A 22,357-nucleotide genomic window follows, 5' to 3' on the forward strand; every position below is an offset into this window, starting at 1 on the left:
ATATTTCATACGGTAATGAGCTTACAATATAAGATAGTAAAGCAATCAGTCGGCAGATTTGACTGATTTTAGCCCTTTCTCAATTCAGCTTGGGAGATACAAGTTATGGGAACAGCAACAGGGGCAGATGTAGAAAACACTTCATGTTCAGTTTGGTTGCACCGAGGCTTTAACAACTGTACTATCCTAAAAATCAAGATGGCAGATGATATAATACAGGGGAGTGTCCCAGGAGGCAACTTGCCACTGTTTTTCATGAACTTAGTTGGTATGAGCCAATCAGATGCAAGCATTTCAGTAGCTTTTAACAGTTTTCAGTGGAAATCTCTGAATATGTATTTCATGAAACACTCCCCTGGTTTGCACATACATGTACTTTGATTGAAGTTCATCTCCACCGCTCCTTGTCGCGCTTGATATCTTGTTTAATGAAGCTCTTTAAAAGTCGGCGGCTTGTCAGCTTCCTTGGGGGAATTCCACACCATTCGGGCACTTCCCTTCAGCAAGAAACTTATCCACATTGTGCTGCACTCAACCCAAGTGGGTGCTTCATAAAGCTGTTCGTAAAATTACGCAAGACTTTACGCACGACTAGTGACCTTTTTTGTGCCACACTATCCCAATGTAGCTCACTTGGCACCTACGATCATCTTCTTTATAAAACACCAACCTGGAGGGGTGAGCAAGTACAGGATAAATTCCTTAAGTGCACAAGCCAGGGTAAGAACAGTATCCTCTGGAAAAGCAGTCAATAAATCCAATTATTATTAAGTAACAGGTGTTGTCTATCAAACAGAATGGAATCAAGTCGAGACCAAAAGGTACATGTAGTATAATGGGCGATTTCAAGTTCAGTGGTGGTGTTGGTGTTGTTAGTCTGTTAGAAGCACAATTAATATTGCTACCCCTTGCTAAAAACCTATTCTGAGTTAGATAGATACATGTACATGTAGATAGATGAAATCATTTATTACAGATCACTGCAGCCAAAGGCCGAATTGTGATCAATTTTGCAAACATGCAAGTTACATATAAACTTCTCATACAAAGTATCGTAATATTTCCTTAAATGATACACAAATCTAAATATGTAAACTATGTGATCTTAGAAAAAAGTTTCGGTGGAGAAAAAGGAGAATGCAGTGGTAGGTGAGCGAAAAGAAAGAAGGAAACTAGACAAATGTAAATGGAAGTAAGTCGTGAAGATGTAATGATATATCTGGATCGAATAGAGAAGAGAAAGGGAGGAGAAACCAGGAGAAAGAGAGGAAAAAAGAACAGATCACGTTCATCACATCTTGATCTGTACACACCATATCCTATCATTTAGAGATGGTAACAGGGAAATTGCAGTGAAATTAAAAAAAAAAAAAATAATTACAACAATTATCCCGTTACAGAAAGTTGCGATCAAACGCAAATTAAAAAATCTTGCGCAACTTGATTTTCAGCCAATGAAGCACCCGTATTCAGGACTTGCGCTTGATATATTGACTAGCGTTTAAACACAACTCTTTCTGCAACAGGCCCCAGATCACATTATTAATAACTCAACACCTTTGTTGCAGTACCAGACGCATTTTAAATTTGTAGCTATGCTGACATTAAACTGACCTAACACCAACACCAAACTTGAAATCACTCAATGTGATAGAGGTGTCACATCATCAGTGTAAAGTCATCATTTCAGTTCCTCAAGCCTGACGATGCCCTGAACTTGCCCTGAGGCAAGCACAAGAATGGTGGGAAAAGTTACTTTGCTTTGCTTAAACGATGTAAATGTAGCTTTGTTGCAGATATCGCCAGTGCCTTTTTACAGAGTCCGGTGTAAACTTTCACTCTCCATGCAAGCTGACAAGTCCCTGACTGCACTAATGTTGCATCACAACTCATGCATTTTAAGCTCATAGTACGTTTGTATATGCAGGCATTGTTTACATGTAACTCACATCCTTTCTCAAATTCCTCTTGTTGATATCAGCAGATGTCATGTCCTTGTGTATCAAAATCTTCTAGGCCTCATGACACAAACAGTTGCGATCAATCGCAAATTTTAACACAAAGCATTCGCATTAAGGGGCTTTCACAATTGCTCGTGCGACCGTTTGCGATCATTTGGTCACAATATATATTGCACAGAATCGCAACGGTTGTAAGCAGTCGCAACACCAATTGTGAAAGGGGCTTAAGTTAATAGTTCGTAAGTTGAATATCATACGCATGCAACAATGATCTTGGATGGCTATATTGCCATTTTACAATTGATTTCATTACTTTGTGTTACAGGCCCCTGGTTTACATTTCAGCAAGTTGATATAAACTTTTCTTCATTCTATTCATGTGTCAGTTTTTTTTAAGTCAGAAAGGTAGTACTTGTCGAATAAGACTTCCTCATGCTAGGTCATGCGAAAATAGCAGCAATAAACAAACACCAATCTTTCACATAGAGTCATTATTGAAAAAAAAACTGTACATGATGTACATAGCAAGAAGTTTTTTATCCTTTTAAAATGAAATCATGCATGATAAGTACTGTTGTGTAAGCTTAGGTGAAACACACACATGCTATATTGTAATATACATGTACATCCGTTGCACGATTGATATGAAAAATTGGTATTAAATTACAGGCTACTTTGTCGACTGTACTGTCAATATGTAGCACAATAGAAAGTATATTTGACATTTGTATTTCACAAATTTTTGACCCCCAATCAGCCTGTAATAAAAATCAGAAACACTTGTACTGCTGATGTTTTTTTTTGTTACCCTTGATATAACAAATTTTCCCGCTTGCTACATCATTTCTGTGGTGAAATAACCGAGAAGTGCCTAACTGCACAGCATTTTCATGTAGTTGAAAAGATTGTCATATCAAAGAATACTACAAACAACAACTAATAATAATATAAATAATATAAATAACTGAATAAAACTGAATACATTCCAAAATTATACCTGTAAAAAATCCTACACTAAAAGGAAGACTGCATGCATGCGAAACTAATAGTAATCATTCATCGATAATTCAAGTCTTAAACAATAATCATCTCATTAATAAACAGGTCTGTTTGGAGTTTACAAGCGATCAAAAATCTAATTTCTCGGATTTCTAACCCGACTCCAAGCTCTGTTTGTCTGTTTCCTGATAATAAAACAAGATTACCAAGATACTAAAAACATGTAGACTGAAAACAAAATGAAAGACTACTTCTCGTGATCCAGTACAAAAGAGAATCACTGCTGGCTGTCTAAAGCATTTAATCACATCTATAAAAAAAAATGCAGAAAGTATGCAAACCCCAACATCAAGCCAAAGTCAATTTCAATAATGACGTGCATAAATCGAACAATCATCTTAGAAATGCAGAATTTTGAATAATCATCATCATCATGTAGACAATACAGAACGCAATCATAATTAAAATCATTTCTCATATACAAAAACAATACTGACAAACGATCGTTCATGATGTGCTTTGGTTACGGTGCCAATGATTACAAAAGTGATTTTTGGAGATTGTAAACTGCACTGATTTGATATATATAAATACAAAAGTATTGAAAAGTGTACTCTCACCTTTATCCACCACATGTGTAAAAAGAAAGAGACAATTTCTTTTAACAAGAAATGACATAAAATCCCAATGAATTGCACGCTACACATTTCTCTTTGTGCATAAATGCATTGTATTGATACTCGAGCTCAGGAGATGGCAGAGGACAAAATGAACAGGATCAAAGGTGAACAAGATTGAGAGCAAGAATCAGGATAGTTGATGTCCTCAAACGTTTGGCATTATTCAGCGGGGAAAAGCGGTTGGGAAGAATAGAGAGACGTCCCCAAACCAGCAAGGACCTTCAAACAGGAAGCAGTATTCATCGTCTGACCTCAGTTACTGAGATCGTCAACCTCGAGTCACATGAGAATGAAAGATATATTCTTAGGTATTGAAATAATACAGAAATTATCATTGACTATGAAAAGGTGTAGAGAACAGTGTCATACCTGCAAACATTTAGAAATCTAGACAACCACTGGCCAGGGTTCCAAGACGCCGACTTAATCCTGGGCAGTCTCCAGGAGCTGAGCCACATGCTTATGTCAAGTAGGCGATCCCCTGCAATTCCTGTATTTTGGCAACTTAAACCCTACAAGGACCAGGCTATTTCAGTTGTATTGAGAACTTAGGAGCATGAAGGGGTCTATAGCGACTTTCCCAAAATGTATTTTCTCTCACATGACATTTCAGAAATCAGCACAACCCGATTTTTGGTCATTTTGAAAGTTGAAATCAGGACAGTTGGCAGGTCTGGAGAGCTCTTGGATATGACTAATTTATCACTAGCAAATCGTTGATACATTTCATGACCCTTTCCTAATGCTCAAGTCACTCCAATGAAACCGACTCCAGACCGACCAAATACATCATGTTATTTCCAATGGCATAGCATCAGTTGGTTTGGGATCGGTTTCGTAGGTGCGACTGGGGTGTATAGAAGCGGATTTCTCCATTGCTTGTTTTGCATTCTTCCTTGTTTGTGACAGGCTCTTTACCGGTAGTGGGAGCGAGTTCAGTATATCTTTGGTATACTCCATTAAACTAATGCGCATGCACAATGTATACACTCCAGCAAACTATGACCAGAACCATATGAAATCACTTGCATAAAGAGTGCAGAATAAGACACCCTTCCTAAAACTAGTTTAGTGGAAACTAGTTTAACGTGTAGTGAGAATGGTCGAAGCGATCTTGGAAGTGATCTTCCCAACCGGTTCATAAAAACCACCTTGCGACATAGTTTTCAAGATCGCTTTGCTTCGTTAGACTGGTTTTAGCGTGAGGACACAACTGTTCGTCGGGAAGCGATCTTTGCACATTTAGAGCACGCTATTCCACACACTGTGTGTAGCACGCCTACGCTGTGATTTCGAATTTTTCTTGAAATATGTCACCCCACTGAGAGCGTTCCCATGGCAACAAGATCGCTTTAAGTTAAGTGATTTTGAAAACCACTTTCAGGTGATCAAATGGGAACTCTAGCAAAGCAATCTTCCACACTGGTTTCCTGAATCGGTTTCTAGTAAACTAGTTTTAGAAAGTGTAATGAGAACGGGGTCTAACTGTTCAGGCGATCAGGGTATTCCTAGTAAAGCCGGGGTAAAAATATGCAACGCTTAGAAGCATTGTAGTATGCTGCATGTTGATTGCTTATACAAGACAAAGTTAGTGATTGGTTTGAACCATCTCCTTCAAAAAGGATAGACCATTTCATGTACAGGACGGTTTTCTATGGAGCTTACAACCATGCCATCACCTGAGTGGATTTGATGTGCACAAGGCCTTTTCACACAGAGGTTACTTTGAAATAGCAATGTTGAGTAGAGCATATCCTCGCTCCCTTTCATCATTGTGCATTCAAGAAGTATCACAGTGATTGTGATGTTACTAGATCTTGGCAATGCCTATGCAAAGTATAGGGCAGTTCATTCCTTGCCAGGAACACATTTCTTTGTAAAAAGCTTTGCCAGAAATTTCTTTCAAGCTATTTTGTATCTATAATTTGATGTCTTGCTTTATTATCAGCTTTTATAAAGCATCATGTAAGTAACTCAGCGGCATCTAATGGCTCTCCCATCGCCTGGATCTTCAATACCTGAATTTCAATCCTTCCTTGCATTTTTGCTTCTCACCATGCAGTGGTGTTACGTGACCAGAACGGTAGGCAGAGGCAGCACAAAATTCAACCTTTGGGACTACATGAAAACATATCTATCATGAATACAAAATACATCACATTACAAAGGTCAATCTTCAGTTTAAAGTCAAAGCAGAGAAAAAAAAAACATCAGTCAAAATCTTCATCATAGTCACTGTAAGTAGTAAAATTCAGTAGAAACAGATTTGTCATAATCCTCACAAATTTGCATAATTTTGAAACTGGCGGTAAACGCACTTCCTTCACTCACTCTCGAACTCGCTTCGATTACGAACTTCAGATAGTACCATTGGTCAGGCCTTCTTTGCGTTCTTGTGGAGAGGAGTTGCAGGCTCCGTTCCCTTGCTTGCCCTTAGCAGGAACGCGCTCTGTGTCGCTGCCCGTCACGTTCCCGTTCGTCGTGGGCCCGCCCTTCGGTCTGCGACTGGATCGTCCTCTGCCTCCCCCTCTTTGCTCTTGTGGGGGCGGTTTGCCATTTCCTGATGCGCGACCGTTGGGCATGTTCGTGTCGGGGCGCGGGGATGCGGACCTTCGTTGCTCCCCTGCAGAGTTGTCGTCCCGCCCACTGTTACCAGGATGTCCGTTGGGTCGATTTCTTGGACCTAATCAAGAGTATCAATGAGAAAAATAGTCCAACCTGCTTAACCAAATACCTGAACAAACGGATCACCTATTTATCACAGACATATGCCAGTGGACTTTAAGAAAATATCAGATGCAAAATCCCACTTGTCACCTGTGTCTGTGATATGTTTTGAAAATTGAGCCCGGGAAAAAAATCGGACCCCCAAATCATCATTAACTACTTTGTCACTACCCTATTTTCATTCCATAAACTACATATATTACAACATGACTTCCAAAGAAATCAATCAAATTACAAATTTTCTGTTACAGATATCTTGGAAGTGTCCTTACAATTGCTTTTTTTCTTCTAGCTGGTTGTGTTTTTGTATACATATTAATAACAATAAATACAACACGTACCACGGCCCTTTAATACAAAGGTTAGCGATTAAAGGGGAAGTTCACCCTGACAAAAAGTTTATTGTAAAAATAGCAGAAAAAATAATAAAATATATTGCCGAAGGTTTGAGAAAAATTCATCAAATAATCAAAAAGTTATTAGAATTTCAATTATTTGATTTGTGACGTCATATGCGAGCAGCATTCCTACATAGCGAATGGTAAAAAATCAATGAAATGTCATTTTCTCAGAAAATTGAAAATGGTTTTCACTGTAACTTTTTTATGTCAATAGACAAATTATTTCACACCCGATCATGAAAAGAAAACAAAATTAAGTTATCAGGAACCATACAAAATTTGTAATTCATACATTTTTATACATTCATACGTTTATGACGTCACAAATCCTAAACTTTGAACTCTAATAACTTTCTTACCCCTTAGCGGATTTTCCTCAAACCTTCGCCAATATTTTTTACTATTTTTTCTGCTATTTTTACAACAAAGTTTTCTTCTGGGTGAACTTCCCCTTTAATCGTTGATTTGAAAGGACAATTCTGATTGGTTCCTAGTCCGTCTACCGAGCAAATGCGCACGCAACGATGATCTTGATAGGCCATTTCATTCAAAAGTTAATTAATCTGGGATTAAAAAAAAAAAAAGGCCTTTGTGAAGATGAAGAGGAGGCTAGCCATACCTGATGGTCTTCTATTGAACTGAGGCGATCCTGTCTTACTGGTGTCGGTGTCTTCCTGATTGTCACCGCCCGGTCTAACACCCCTTGGTTTCCTCTTCCTAGGCTTCTTAGGCCTCCTCTTACTCTGCTGGTCATCTAAAAGGGTCAAAAGTCAACACAGGGTTTATTCTACACTTGGCGATGCTTCAGACATGAACGGTTAATTTCAAATTCGTCTAAGGCCAATTCGTCCAATTGCCCACTCGTCTACTACCATTTAGTCTACTATCAGTTTGTCTACTCACCAAAGATTCTACTTTCATTTAGTCTAATGCCGTTCCATCTAATAACCAGTTGGTCCTATAGCCATTTAGTCCACACACTATTTGGTCTAATTAAACTAGTGTTAAATGTGCAAAATTCATGAAAAGAAAATGGGCATTAGACCAACTGGTTATTAGACGAAATGGTCATAGGCGAAATGGTGATTGGATGAAGTGATGATTGGACCAAATGGTTATTCGACGAAATGTTGTTGGACGGAATGGCATTAAACTAAATGGGGGTAGACCATGTGGTGAGTGGACGAAGTGGCATGTATTTCATATTCATGCCCTTACTGGTGTGTGGCATTTGTACAATCATCATCTATCTCATCTAGACCACTTCTCCTATTCCCCCCACCCCCTCCCCCCCCCAAAAAAAAATATATATATATAACAAAATATGCTGAAGATAAAAGGACATTAAGGTAATGCTTTCAATGCCAATATAGTTTTTATTTACTCGAATTTTCGACGGACCTCCGTCTTCTTCAGGAGTATATACAATGTGTATATACAATATATATATATATATAGAACAGTCTGTTTTATCAAAGGTTTCTCAAGAGCATCCTATCAAACCACTCTTGAACTCATTAAACTGGCTTCCTTTGAAATTACTCCTGGCTGGATATAAAAACGAAATAAGAAGGCTTCATAGTATTTGTTTAAGATTGTATACACTGGAGCAGAGGAGTGAGTGGTCACAGATAAAAAGATCTGAAAAAAGCTGAAGAGTGCTGAAAAAGTCTGAAATAAAAAGAGCTCCCATTCTTTTTGTACAGAGAAAAGCCCAAAATAAGCTGAAATTAATCTGAAAAAAGAGAAAAGCCCAAAATAAGCTGAAATTAAGCTGAAATAAGATAAAAATCTGAACTCTTGCACCCCTGCTGGAGGTCAGCCAATGATACTTTCTGTCTCAAATATTTGGTAACTTGAATGTTGGTGGGTGACAGAACGTTAACTGAGTCAGGAATGATTTCCAGCTTGCAGTTAGTCACTCTTCATCAGTAAAGATATTCAGAAAGGCACTTAAAACCAATCCCTTAGTTACATGTAGTAGTTTGTATTTGTAGCTTTAAGATCAGTTAATTGTCTACTATTTATTTTATCAACGTAAGCATTTGAGTCTCATGGGAATAATGGTGATGACCGATGATGATGGATGATGATGATAAATGATGATGATGACAAATGGTGATGATGATAAATGATGAAGATGATTGATGGATGATGATGATATATGATTGATGAAGACGATTGATGATTATAGATGGATGAAGATGGTAAATGATTATGATGGTGATGATGACGGATGAATGATGAGAATGAAATATTCAAACATACCAGCTCCATTATTATTAGTGACATCTTCATCGACAGTTGTCGTGTCTTCCAACACAGTATCATCCTCATCGTCCTGCCGCCTCCGAGGGTCGCGTCTGAAATCATCGTCAGTTTCCGAGAGGGGTGATGAAGGTCTTTGGGAATCTGGAGAGGAAAAATGTCAAATTGCAAGTGAATCTGGCTATAAAGTCAAATATCTAGGGACCACAATAATCTCTTTGACTTGGACGAAATTTTGACGATTTAGAATATGTAAATAACACGTGTTTTGGATAATTCTTTTTTACAATGAGTTAAAGTAGAAATATATTGAAAATCGTAAAACTGGAGAATCATATATCACAATAAAGGAGAAAATAAGGAGAACACGATGGTGTACATCATTTATCATGGAGACGGATGAAACTCAGTTAATTGATAGTTTAAAGTTCTCTCTCTGAATGCTTCAAACACGCAGAATTACGTCCGCGGAATTGGGGATTTTTTTATGACGTCACTGTCTGTACGAGAGGCGTGATTGGCTCTCCCACGTGAAGCTCCACTTGCATGCAAAACCTGTTGCAAGGGTACATTTTCTCCACATTGTCACTGAATACTTCGATCCCGAAATGATCGAAAGAAAACCCAGAATTTTATCTAGATTTGGATTTTCAAATTGATGATTTTGAGATGAAGAGAATGATGATGAAGTGAAACAACACAGTGACGTAGTTGGAGGTAAATTGGGGGAATTACGCCGATGATGATGATGAAAATTCAACTTGCAACACAATCACAAGTAAAGTCATGTACATACCGATTCGCTACCAATTCATGCTGCTGGAAGTGCTAGCTACACCGCGCGGGCCAAATTGAATTCATGCTGAACATGAATAACCACATCCAGACAGTCTATCATAAGAAGGAAAATGATATAACTGTACTTACAAACAAGTGAATAATCCGAACCTGAAGGCAAATCAACTCAACGAATAGTACCAGACGATATGGCATATGCACTGACGATAAACTTCATCCGGCTGGATAGATTGTCACTCGTTCTGTTAGATGTAACTTTTATCTCATTAATTTGACAAAATTACGAAACTCGGGGAATTATTATTCTATATAAAAATATAGTAACATCTCTTATCATTTTTTGAATTACGATAAAACCTGTTTTGAAGGAAAACGTTGAGGTAAATTAAAATTAGATGTAAAAGATCATCCCATCATGCGTAGCATTATGTGATCGTAAACAAACCATCACAACAACACATGCCGTATTGTTTGCTCGCCTTGGCTGAGACTGAGAGAATAGATCTATGCACGTTTTGCACAGCTCTCAATCAGCAAGGAAGGAATACGTGCATGTTTGCGATGGTTTGTTTGCAATGACATACAAGCTACGCATGTTGGGGGGGATTTAAAAGTAATTTTAGTTTATCTCAACGTTTTCCTTCAAAAGAGGTTTTATCGTAATACAAAAAATAATAAGAGATGTTACTATATTTTTATATATATAAATAATTCCCCGAGTTTCGTAATTTTGTCAAATTAATGAGTTACAAATTACATCTAACAGAACGAGTGACAATCTATCCCAGCCATATGAAGTTTATCGTCGGTGCATATCGTCTGCTGCTATTCGTTGAGTTGATTTGCTTTCAGGTTAATTCGGATTATTCACTTGTTTGTAAGTACAGTTATATCATTATTTTCCTTCTTATGATAGACTCTCTCTTGATGTGGTTATTCATTTTCATGGATTTAATTTGGCCCGCGCGGTGTACGTATAGCTACCACTTGTAGCAGCAGCTGCATGAGTTGGTAGCGAATCGGCATGTACATGACTTTACTTGTGATCGTCAGGCAAGTTGAATTTTCATCATAATCATCGGCATTGTTCCCCCATTATTTACCTCCAACTACCTCACTGTGTTGTTCACTTCATCATCATTCTCTTCATCTTTAAAATCATCAATTTGAAAATCCAAATCTAGATAAAATTCTGGGTTTTCTTTCATTTCGTGAAAGAAGTATTCAGTGACAGTGTGGAGAAAACGTACCCACGCAACAGGTTTTGCATGCAAGTGGAGCTTCACGTGGGAGAGCCAATCACGCCTCTCGTACAGACAGTGACGTCATCAAATTCCAGTCAATTCAGAGACCGATGCGAGGCATATTTCGGAGGGGCATTTTAGCGTTTTTTAATCGGCGATTTTCACCTTTTTGTATTATTTTCGGTATTTTTGAATGACCCACTGATGATCCCCACATCATTACCTTTCCATTGATATATAATAAGACCACATTCATAATCAATATATTTCTCCTTTAAGTGTGATAGGGTTGTGATTAAATACCAACATGCACACCATGAAACTCGCAATCTGATTGATCGTGATTTAACCAATATGGTGATGTCTCTCATACCACATGAAACTGGATTAAGTGTGACTCTAAAGGCCACCACACACCTTAAAACCCGACTGGTCTGCTACTGGCTTGCGACTGGATGACAGGAGATGTGACGTCACAGCTCTTGTCAGCTTGAGCGTCACAGACCGGTCAGAGACAAGTCGCAAGGAAAATCGTAAGGATTTGACATGTCAAATCCTTATGACTTGATCGCAAGCTCAATCCAACTTCCAGCCAATCAGACAGCAGAGTTGCACGATGCGTATATGATAAACAACGCGCATAAATCTATGGCGCATACGCAGTAGTAAGCGCACTTTCTCAGTTGCTATGCCAAAAAGCAAAAAGCACATGCATGAGTCGCAGATCAGATCGCAAGGTGTGCTTTGTCGAGGCTTATGACTACCTTGCGATTCATCTCCCCTCACTCAGTCGCAGACCATTCGGGTCATAAGGTGTGCAGTGGCCTCAAGTTTACTCTTAATTTTTTTTAAACACCCCCCACCCTCCTGGTCTGAAAAAGAGCTATGACTTGGGTGATTGACTTATAGAAGGTGAATATATGAAAAGTTTACTGTAATTAAATTTCCTACAAAACATCTGCACAACTTTATCATCTGTTTGGCGCGGGTAGAGATATTGGGGCAGAGTCACGTCGGTAATTCCTTTTCCCCCGATTCTGAAAAGCGGGTACTCACCAATCAGAATCCTGTATTCAGAAAAATGAATATCTTGACTGTTTACTTTCAAGCCTCGCGCAACTTTCAAGACCAACTTCGTGACGCGGGGGTACGGGGTTCCAAAGTTATGTAACATTTGGTGTGTGCATGTCAGACCCAAAATCGCTCAAGAGTGTCCAGACAAAAATCTATCAGTTTTAGGCCTATATATAAAGATTTCCAGCCAAACTATGATTTCATGGGATAATTACCATAATTAATTAATCAAAAATATATTGGAATAATTTTGGTATAATTGAATTGTGGAGGTTTTGTCATAGGTGACGTGCGTGCAAATTTTCATCGCAATTGCACGATCAACAGCCAAGATCTGAGGGGGAGGGGCTGTTTTCGCTTCCCCCCCCTACGCTATACAATTTCAAAATAGCCCGGGGCTATATATGAATTTTACGTTCCCAGGAACTGAAATGCTTTATTTATACATTTTCACAAAACACTATTCAATATGTCGGACCCAAACTTTGGAATTCTTTATCGAATGAACTCAAACATTCCCCCACACTCCTGTCTTTCAAACGGAAATATAAATTTTACCTATTTACTCCATAAGATAGTTTTATATTTGCCTCTCCCTCCCCTTTCTTTGTCTTTTAATTTCTTTTGCTTTGTCTGGGGTTTTGAGGTTAAGTATCTATTTTTTCTTAATTTATGTATTCCATTTTTTTTCTTTCATTGGGGATTGACCTTGATAGATCAATATGGCCTTTGTCAATCCCCTCCACATTTTGATTTTCTATGTCTTTTTTATGTATATATTGTTACTTTTCATACTTGTATTTGTTACTATCTATGTATGTACTCAATTGTAATGTTATTACATGTTTTTTTTACTCAATATGTGGAAATAAAAATTGAATATCAAACATTTGAGTTGTGAACCTCATTCAATATAATACATTATGGACGTAGGATTGTATCATGCAACATATTTTAGGCACACTTGTTTGCTGCAGAGGCTCACAAGATCTCCAGGCTGCCTGCGGATCGTGACTTGACTGAAAGGGGAGGTTCACCCTGAAGAAAACTTTGTTGTGAAAATAGCAGAAAAAATAGTAAAAAATATTGGTGAAGTTTTGAGGAAAATGCGTTGAAGAGTAAAAAAGTTATTAGAGTTCAAAGTTTTGGATTTGTGACGTCATAAACGAAAATGACATTTCATTGATTTTTTACCATTTGCTATGTAGGAATGCTGCTCGCATATGACGTCACAGATCAAATAATTGAAATTCTAATAACTTTTTAATTATTTGATTAATTTTTCTCAAACCTTCAGCAATAATTTTTATTTTTTCTGCTATTTTTACAATAAACTTTGTGTCAGGGTGAACTTCCCCTTGAAATATTGGAACAATTTAATCTCCATGTTTTGTTTTGACCATATTCTTATTTACTTGCAGGATATATAAAACAAGAAATAACAAGATAAATACATAGAAATTTATCCACATTGTGCTGCACTCCAACCAGGTGAGGTGAATGGGTACCCGGTAGGATTAATTCCTTGAATGCATGAGTGCTGAAAGGCAGCTTGAGCTAAAGCCGGGGTAATAATAATAACAACGCGCCTCGGAATAGAATATTTCTAGATACATGGCGGTATATAAATACCTATTATTATCATTATCATAGAAAGTCAGGCATATAGACAGAATGATAGAGAGTTTAGACACAATGACTGGGAATCAGAGAAAAAAACACAGACAAGACAGAAATGCACAGTAAAGAGAGGGAAAATAGAAGCTCAGATTGAAAGATATAAAGACATGTCTGTGGTAAAAGTTAGAGAAGAGCAGAAAATAAAGAGATAGCTTTACCTCTCATAACAGGAGGTCTTCCCCCACCACCAACACCACCACCACGCCCACGATAGGGTGCTCTCCCCCGCCCCCTGAATGATCCTCTGCCACCGGTGCCCCTCCTGTAGCGAGGCCCATCATCATGACGTCTGTAACCCTGATCGTCCGACACCGCCGCTCTATCAGCCCAGGAATTTGATCTTGGCTCTTCCCTCTCCGATCCGCTACGACTTGTATCTGAGAAAAAAAAAAAGATGCAGAATTTTTTTTCACCAGGGCATTTCTAATTCACTAGAATGCGTACCCAAATTTACTTCTTCGAAATGTGGCGCATTCAGTTGACATCTATAGACACATTTTGAGAGGTCACAACATTCCTTCCTGCAACAATTTCACAGGTGGTCTCAACTTATCTGAAAACAGGATTAGGGCTGCGATAGGGCATTTAGTTCAATTCTGAGGATTAAGATGGGGTTAAGGGTTAGGTTTGGGAGTGACTGGAGCTATTACCTGTAAAATATCTCTTCCTTCTGCTGTGCTCCCTCCCGTCCAGGAGCCCCTCTCCAACAACCAGACATCATTTTTCCAAGGCCATATTGTCTATTTCTCCTCAAATACAGTCGACTTTGTTACCTGAAAATGATACCCCCTTCTGCCATCTGCCACCCGCTCCCTTTTCTCTTTCCGCCGCACCCCCTTCCAGACATGCCCCTTCCTCTGCTTAAAAGACCCCCATAATCCTCAAATGGTACAAACTTTCTTACCTGTAGACACCCCCCTTCCAGGCACCCTTCTCCGATCAGAAACGCCCCTTCCTCTGCTTATAAGATTTGCATACTTCTCAAATAAGACATCTGTTCTTACCTGTAAATGACCTCCCTCTTCCGCCGCTCCCCCTTCCTCCACGCCCCCTTCCAGGCATCCCTCTACCACCGGACATGCCCCTTCCTCTGCCTCTGTAGCCCCCGTAATCCTCCAACGACTGGTCTGACCCATAGCCCCTGTCTCCTCTCCTCTCTCTGCCCATGGGCGGGTAGGCGCCGGAAGGGTGGCCCATAGACCGTAGCTGCTCATCAATCTGTAGCCTTTGGATTCGAAGGTCTTCCATGTCCTACAGAGAGAAACGATTCAATCAATTTTTATGCTACAATATTTATAATGAGGGCCCCTCATGGGTCAAGAACTTTTTCCTGGATATCATGTAATTCGAGTGAGAATTTGAAAGTTAAAGAAATAACTTGGTCAACAATCTGTAGCCTCTAGAATCGAAGGTCTTTCATGTCCTACAAAAAAAAACAATTCGATCAATTTGTATGTAGTGCAATGCAATCAATTGTGGCTGCAGGATATCATGCACTGCAAGTAAGAATTTAAAAATGGAAGAAATATTCAATTGAACGATGAGCCCCGAAGAGCAGTGAACAATAACGATTAATCATTAGAAATACGATATCATGAAACGTGTATTGTTTAAAAGAGGTTTACAATTCCTTTGAAAGAGAAACATTCATGATGTTGAGTTCACAATTGTCAATCAATATCTAAGAATTACATGTAACACAAAGCAATGATGTCACAAGAAGGGCTCAACTTGCGCTCACGTATCATGAAATTCTAATATTTTTAATTTCTTCTTTAAAGCAAAAATGATTTTGATAATAATTAATGTACCATTAATCACTAATGAGATGAGACAAATTTGGAGATCAATTTGAAGATGAATATCAATTCTCAAAACATTAATGCTTATAATTTGTAACTGGATAGAAGTGAGAGTTTAGATTGACTCATTAACGATAACTTTGAACTCACTTTCTCCAGGCTAAACACTACAGGTTCAATGGAGCATAGTATAAAAATGGCATTTTATACACAGAAAGATTTTTCTTCATATTCGAAGTAAGCTGACATACAAGAATTGAACTCAAACTAATAAGAATGTACTTTCCTCGAGACAACAATTTAAAAAATACAAAGGAAATATATAAAAGTAATTGACCTCATTTTTCATGAAAATCTACCAACCCACCTTGAGATGTGCTAGATGGTATTCAAGAAGAATCTTGGCATTCTCAATTGAGTCTTTGGTCCCAACAAAGAGAAACGGAACAACCCCATCGTCCTCCATCTGACCTCTCTCGTTGTCACCTTTGACCTTTACCCTAACGACCCCCGACTTGTCCACAATCTCCTGGATGACACGTCCGTTCTTGCCTATTACTTTACCTTTGTAGAAGATGTCAAGAATCACAATACAAGTTACAGTCACAACTTAAAGTTCACCAAAGCAAATTGTTGGTGCGCTGTTAAAACCTTGTTTCAAAATTTAATCGAATTGAGTACAGCTCGGACAAGCTTTATTTCAGAGTTATGACATAAGTGACAATCTTGTCTTGCCGAGAAATAGCCCTCTACAGGATTTAGATGCCAGCTTTCAGGCAATATGAGGTTGCCCCCATTGTCATAACTCTAGGATACAGCTTTTTCTGAACTATCCTTAAAATTGATATTTTATGATCCTTTCCACAGATGTTTTGATAATTTGAACTTCTTCAGCATATTGTATGAAATGTCACAATATAGAAACTATACCATACAATGTAATTTTGGATTTTCTATGATGTGAAATGTAGGGCATAATGTAGAAGTGGCCGATTTTCCATAAAGCACAATTTGTGAATTTAAAGGAAGCACATAACCACAATAAAATGTAATGCCTATATATTTGCAAACGCTCATGTCTACTTTGTATAGTGCTCCAGGTGCAAATTTTCCCTGGCTTTTGCCAGACAGCTAACGAGACACATAGGCTCTTCAAGTAATATTCCTGCTTGGTAACCAATGTTGTAGATTATTTTCTTGCTCAATAAAAATTAATGCCATGGCTGTCAATTGGACCACTGACCCTCTGGTAAAATGTTATTGTGTAGCCAGGACTTCCAAAGGTCACATCATAATTCAAATGTATATTTGAGTACTTGCCAGAAGAGAAGAGATGTTCATTAGCTTTGTAAGAAGTGCATAAGTGCATTGACAGTCATGGTAGAAACTACTTCCAAATAGAAGTAAAAAAAAAGGTTACTCATTTCTTACCTATTAATTGCCTTGGTACGGTGACATAATCATCAGAGAATTCTAACATACTTCTTGCTTTTATTACTGCTTCATGGGTCTGTGATAGAGAATAAGAAATGGTTGAATATGAAAACCTTTCTCCTCCTCCTCTTATGTCTCTGTCATCGCAATCATCACCACCATTATCCCCATCATCACCACCAACATCCCCATCATCACCACCATCATCATCACCACCATTTTCATCATCATCATCATTATCACCACCACCATCTTCTTCATCATCATCATCATCATCATCATCATTGCCACCATCTTCATCATCATCATCACCACCATCTTCATCACCATCATAATCACCACCATCTTCATCATCATCATCACCACCATCTTCATCACCATCATAATCACCACCATCTTCATCATCATCATCACCACCATCTTCATCACCATCATAATCACCACCATCTTCATCATCATCATCACCACCATCTTCATCACCATCATAATCACCACCATCTTCATCATCACCATCACCACCATCATGATCATCACCATCACCACCATCATAATCACCACCATCTTCATCATCATCATCACCACCATCTTCATCACCATCATAATCACCACCATCTTCATCATCATCATCACCACCATCTTCATCACCATCATCACCATCATGATCATCACCATCACCACCATCATGATCATCACCACCCCTATCACCATCAGCAGCAGCATCACTTACTTCTCCATACACTCTAAACGTGCATGTGTTCTCTTCCAGATCGACCCTCTTGATGCCTTCGATCTTCCTGGCATTCATGATGTTAGCACCGTGGCTACCGATAGCCAGACCCATCAGTTCTTCTTTCACCGAGAACTCTTCCATGTGCCCATCCGTTTGATGCTTGGACACCTGAATCAAGATCAAGAAATACAACCATTAATATCCTTCATGATGCTCAATCAGTTGACGGATGAATATCTAATTCCAATAGACTCTGTACTGTACATACATGTAAGTATAAAAGAGCACAGTCCTACATAAATATTGACCAATAGTCAGCACAACTTGATTTTGACATTGATGTTCATACACATGTGTGAGCTCATTGATGTATAAACCTTGCTTCTTATAGGGTATAAAATAAACAATAAAAACCTAACTTTACATTAATAAAATAAATTATTTGCCTCCACTGAAGAAATTAAATGAGAACCTTTCATAGACCTAATCAATTTTGTGGAACACACAACCATGCAAAAGCCTCTTACATTATCTTGGAAGGACTTGGGACCAGTTCATGAAAGGTGTCAGCACTGACAAATTGAAATTTTCCGACAGTTACAGTACCATTATGATAGTAACAGTCAGAGGCCAGTGTCTCTCAGCCAATCAAAACCAAGGATTTCATTGACATCGCCGGCACTGACAATGTCAGTCAGTGCTGACAACTTTCATGAAACACCCCATACCTCCAGTTGCTGTGCTGCTTCTTCCGCCCTTGACAACATCAGAATCTTCTCTCGAAGGTTCCGTATGTGCATGTCACTCAGCATCTGTGCCTTCTTCAAACCCTGTGCCGACGTAGCCTGGTAAAATGAGGGAAGTAACATAATCAAAATACATCAGAGATGAATAGCACTGGTCGAGGTGGCGCTTTTAGATAAACTCTGGTTTTGTTTAAAAGACAAGTCCACTCCGACAAAAACTTGATTTGAATAAAAAGAGAAAAATCCAACAAGCATAACACTGAAAATGTCATCAAAATCGGATGTAAAATAAGTTATGACATTTTAAAGTTTCGCTTCATTTCACAAAACATTTATATGCACATCTCGGTCGGTATGCAAATGAGGAAACTGATGACATCACTCACTATTTCTTTTGTATTTTATTATATGAAATATGAAATATTTTGATTTTCTCGTCATTGTCATGTGACATGAAGTTTCATTCCTCCCTGAACACGTGGAATTCCAATATTTTAACATTTTGTGCTTCAGGCAAGGAGGTCCTAATCATCAAATTCGTAAAAATTGAAATATTGTATAATTCAAACAATAAAAAACAGAAGAAATAGTGAGTGACATCATCAACTCTCTCATTTGGATGTAACTGGCTCGTTCATATGACTATTTTGTTAAAAATAAGCGAAACTTTGAAATGTCATAACTTTCTTATTGTACATCCGATTTTGATGAAATTTTCAGCATTGTGCTTGTCTGATTTTTCTCTATTGATTCAAATCAACATTTTTCTGAGGTGGACTTGACCTTTAAGCAAAAAATAAGTTTAGAAATGGATACATTGTTCAGTGGTGGTTGGGTCCAGCCAGCAGATTTCTGACCAACACTCATTAAAAGGGCTGCTTCCAACCAGCAGGCATTTCAAATGAAAAGTGTTTCAAACACAGTTCCTGGGAAAGAAAAACTGTACTTGTGTTGATATCAGTCTTTAATTTTGTTTTATCTGCATAATTAACAATAGGCATTCTCATCTTTGATAAATATTTGTTTATTTTCAAATATATGCCAATGTCAGTAGTCATTTCACGATGTTCACTCATCTTTGGCTTTAAGACAACTAACTCGGCCTAAAAAAAATTTGTATCGTTGCTAAATTACGAGTACCACTAAGAAATCTCAAGCTAGAACACATAGGTCCTTCATAATTTATAATCCTTTTACGAATTAAAATTCTGCCCCAAGTATATGAAACGGAGCAGACATAAACTTCGAACAATACAAATCATATGGTATGATGGACTTTTTGGAGTATCAATTGGCTTATACTTTCAATGTGAAAACTATCATTATCAGTTTTAGTTTTGATAATTGGTGCTTTCCAATAATGAGAAGGGATGAGGAGCATGTGTAAAGAACAGCCTTTGAATTCGAGGTGGGTGGTTCAAGGAGGAAGGGACAGCCAAAGAAGACATGGAAGAGGCAAGTGGAGGGGGAGAAGTAGGAGGGTTGGGTTTACGATGGAGGATGCATTGAATTTGGCAAGTTGGAGGGAGGGGGTAAGGGCCATTGCTGTCACAGACCTGCCAACCTCTGGGAATGAACAAGTGTATTCCGTGATAAAAAAAGTGCATTTTCCCCCCAAAAAAGTGTATTTCATAATAAAATGTGTGGCGCATTCGCTCATCGCGGAGCTCAAGCAGCATGCAAGCTAAAGTGCCCACTGCTCTTGCAGATTAAAAAAAAAAATTAATCATGTGTATATCTCACCCTGGTTTTAACAAAATGATTGAAAAAAAAACAAGTTTCCTAATATTTCATTGATCTAATAACCATATTTGTGTAAGTTTTAAGAAATAGAGACATATAGAGATGATTTTTCTCAATAAATTACGATTTTGCAAAAAAAAAAATGTACTGCCGTATTTGGGTTGCCAAAACGTACTAAATACGCCAAAAACGCACTGGTTGGCAGGTCTGCTTGAGTGTGAGGTGAATCAGGCCACCCTTGTGCACAGGGACAAAACTATATTTAATACTTTGGATTGATGATGATAAATGGATACTTACAAAGACAACCAATGCGTTATCGGTCTCGCTATACGTAACCAGGAGAGCTCCGGTGGCTTTCACGTAATCCCTGTGATTTGACGCATCTTTACAACTACAAACAACAAAAAAGTGAAATAAGTATTAGAGTATAGAGGGATGATGATCAAAGGGTACATTGCCACTTGTACTCCAAACAATTTTTCTTCATTCAGTTTGGTCTCCTTTGTCTACTAATAATTCAGTCCAAATGCTATCTATCCCATTTATTTACAATGTTTCTACTTTCCAGTTAAGATATACCCATTTTTTTTTCTAATATTGACTTGGTCCAGAGCTGCCAACATGAACAAGAACATTTCAGTATTTTGAAAGCTGAAAATCAGTATATTGGCGAGGAAATCAGTATTTTCAAAGAAATACCATAGGACAACACATAAAACTGAAACTTGAGAAATCAGTATTTTGCATGAAACCGTCAGTATTCTTCTCATTTTTCAGTACTAAATACGGAAAATCCATACTACTTGGCAGCTCTGTTGGTCTAACATTTAACTTCATTCTCAGATTCATAAACATTTTCTCTCATGGAGCTCATGCGGTAATAATAAACACTTTTATTCAATTTGAAGTGCAATGGACATCAATCTACTTGTAATTAAGATGAAAGTGTATGATATATTAATCTTATGTATTATTATTATTAAAAAAAACCTTATAGGAAATCATTACTTACAATTGCCTGAGTTCCGTTGGTACATTGACAACTGCTCTATGAATACTTTCTTTGCTCAAACACCCACTAAAATACACAGAAAAGTTAAAATGCTATGTTAAAATGTCAAAATTATTATTTTATGTTGTGTGCTGGATCCACAGGGTTATAAATCGTACCAGTTTTGTGTTGACTCCAAAAGATGGTATAAGATGGCACTGATAAATTAATAATGAAAAAGGAATTTTAAAAAGGCGAATTTTTACATATTATCATGTGGATTGAAAAGGAAGACAGTCAGGGTATAGTTATTTTTTTAAACTGTTTCCTTCCCGGCATCCATGTGACTCTCCTTATCCTAATAATAATAAACATTTCTTAATCGCTAGGGTATTAGTATACGTCTTCGTGTTAACAACTTCAACAGAGGCAGCAGGATCGACATTCCCGATTTCTGGATGCGAACCATCCGACAGCACAATACCCCCTTACCTGGCAGTGCACGCCGACCCGATCGTTCCCGGCCCCGAGCGAGGGACCGCTCAGCTAGTCAACCCCCGCCCACGGGACACTAGCGAGCCCGCCAATTTTGTCTCATTTGCATATTGCCGACCCATCACGTATTTGCATATACGGATTACCGGCCGCACCGCACATCGACGCACCGATTGGTGAAACGCCTCACCGATCACACAACGGATCAGTGTCCACTTATTGTTCGTGCGTACGGTCCTGGGGATTTGTATAAAAAGACTACGTTATCAGATAATTTTCGTTACTTGATAAAGAGTTGCAGCGGCACTCGAAATCTCGTGAACTTGTAAGCTAGTGAATACTTTTTGCGAGAGTGATCACAAATTTCCTAGAAAGCTAGTGAACACTTTTTGCGGGAGTGATCACGAATTTCCTTGTTGACCATAGTAGATTGCGAGACAAATAAAAACCCTCTAGTGATTATTTCAACCCGCAATAATGAACCTATTTAGTATAAACGTTTCTTGTAAAAACACATTTACATATACATGTATGGTCTCCAAGCATTTCCAAAGGTCTTGAATATCATTATTACCATGGGT

The 22,357-nt window shown here is 38.2% G+C and overlaps 1 protein-coding gene across 1 annotated transcript in view; it reads right to left on the reverse strand.

Moving 5' to 3' along the window:
• Positions 1–259: 259 nt before the first annotated feature.
• LOC121429425 (fragile X mental retardation syndrome-related protein 1-like) overlaps positions 260–22,357 on the reverse strand; it is a 48,010-nt gene continuing 25,912 nt past the window's right edge. Inside the window, exons 6-16 of the mRNA XM_041626411.1 lie at positions 21,303–21,368; positions 20,588–20,681; positions 18,527–18,643; positions 17,796–17,966; positions 17,066–17,144; positions 16,002–16,198; positions 14,837–15,083; positions 13,991–14,209; positions 9,037–9,180; positions 7,388–7,522; positions 260–6,323 (exon numbers count right to left, since the gene is read on the reverse strand). Coding sequence (XP_041482345.1) covers positions 5,998–6,323; positions 7,388–7,522; positions 9,037–9,180; positions 13,991–14,209; positions 14,837–15,083; positions 16,002–16,198; positions 17,066–17,144; positions 17,796–17,966; positions 18,527–18,643; positions 20,588–20,681; positions 21,303–21,368 — 1,795 coding nt within the window. The 3' untranslated portion in view covers positions 260–5,997. The remainder of the gene's footprint in view (positions 6,324–7,387; positions 7,523–9,036; positions 9,181–13,990; positions 14,210–14,836; positions 15,084–16,001; positions 16,199–17,065; positions 17,145–17,795; positions 17,967–18,526; positions 18,644–20,587; positions 20,682–21,302; positions 21,369–22,357) is intronic.

The sequence above is a fragment of the Lytechinus variegatus genome, chromosome 16 (assembly GCF_018143015.1).
Source record: "Lytechinus variegatus isolate NC3 chromosome 16, Lvar_3.0, whole genome shotgun sequence".
Taxonomy (NCBI): Eukaryota; Metazoa; Echinodermata; class Echinoidea; order Temnopleuroida; family Toxopneustidae; genus Lytechinus; species Lytechinus variegatus.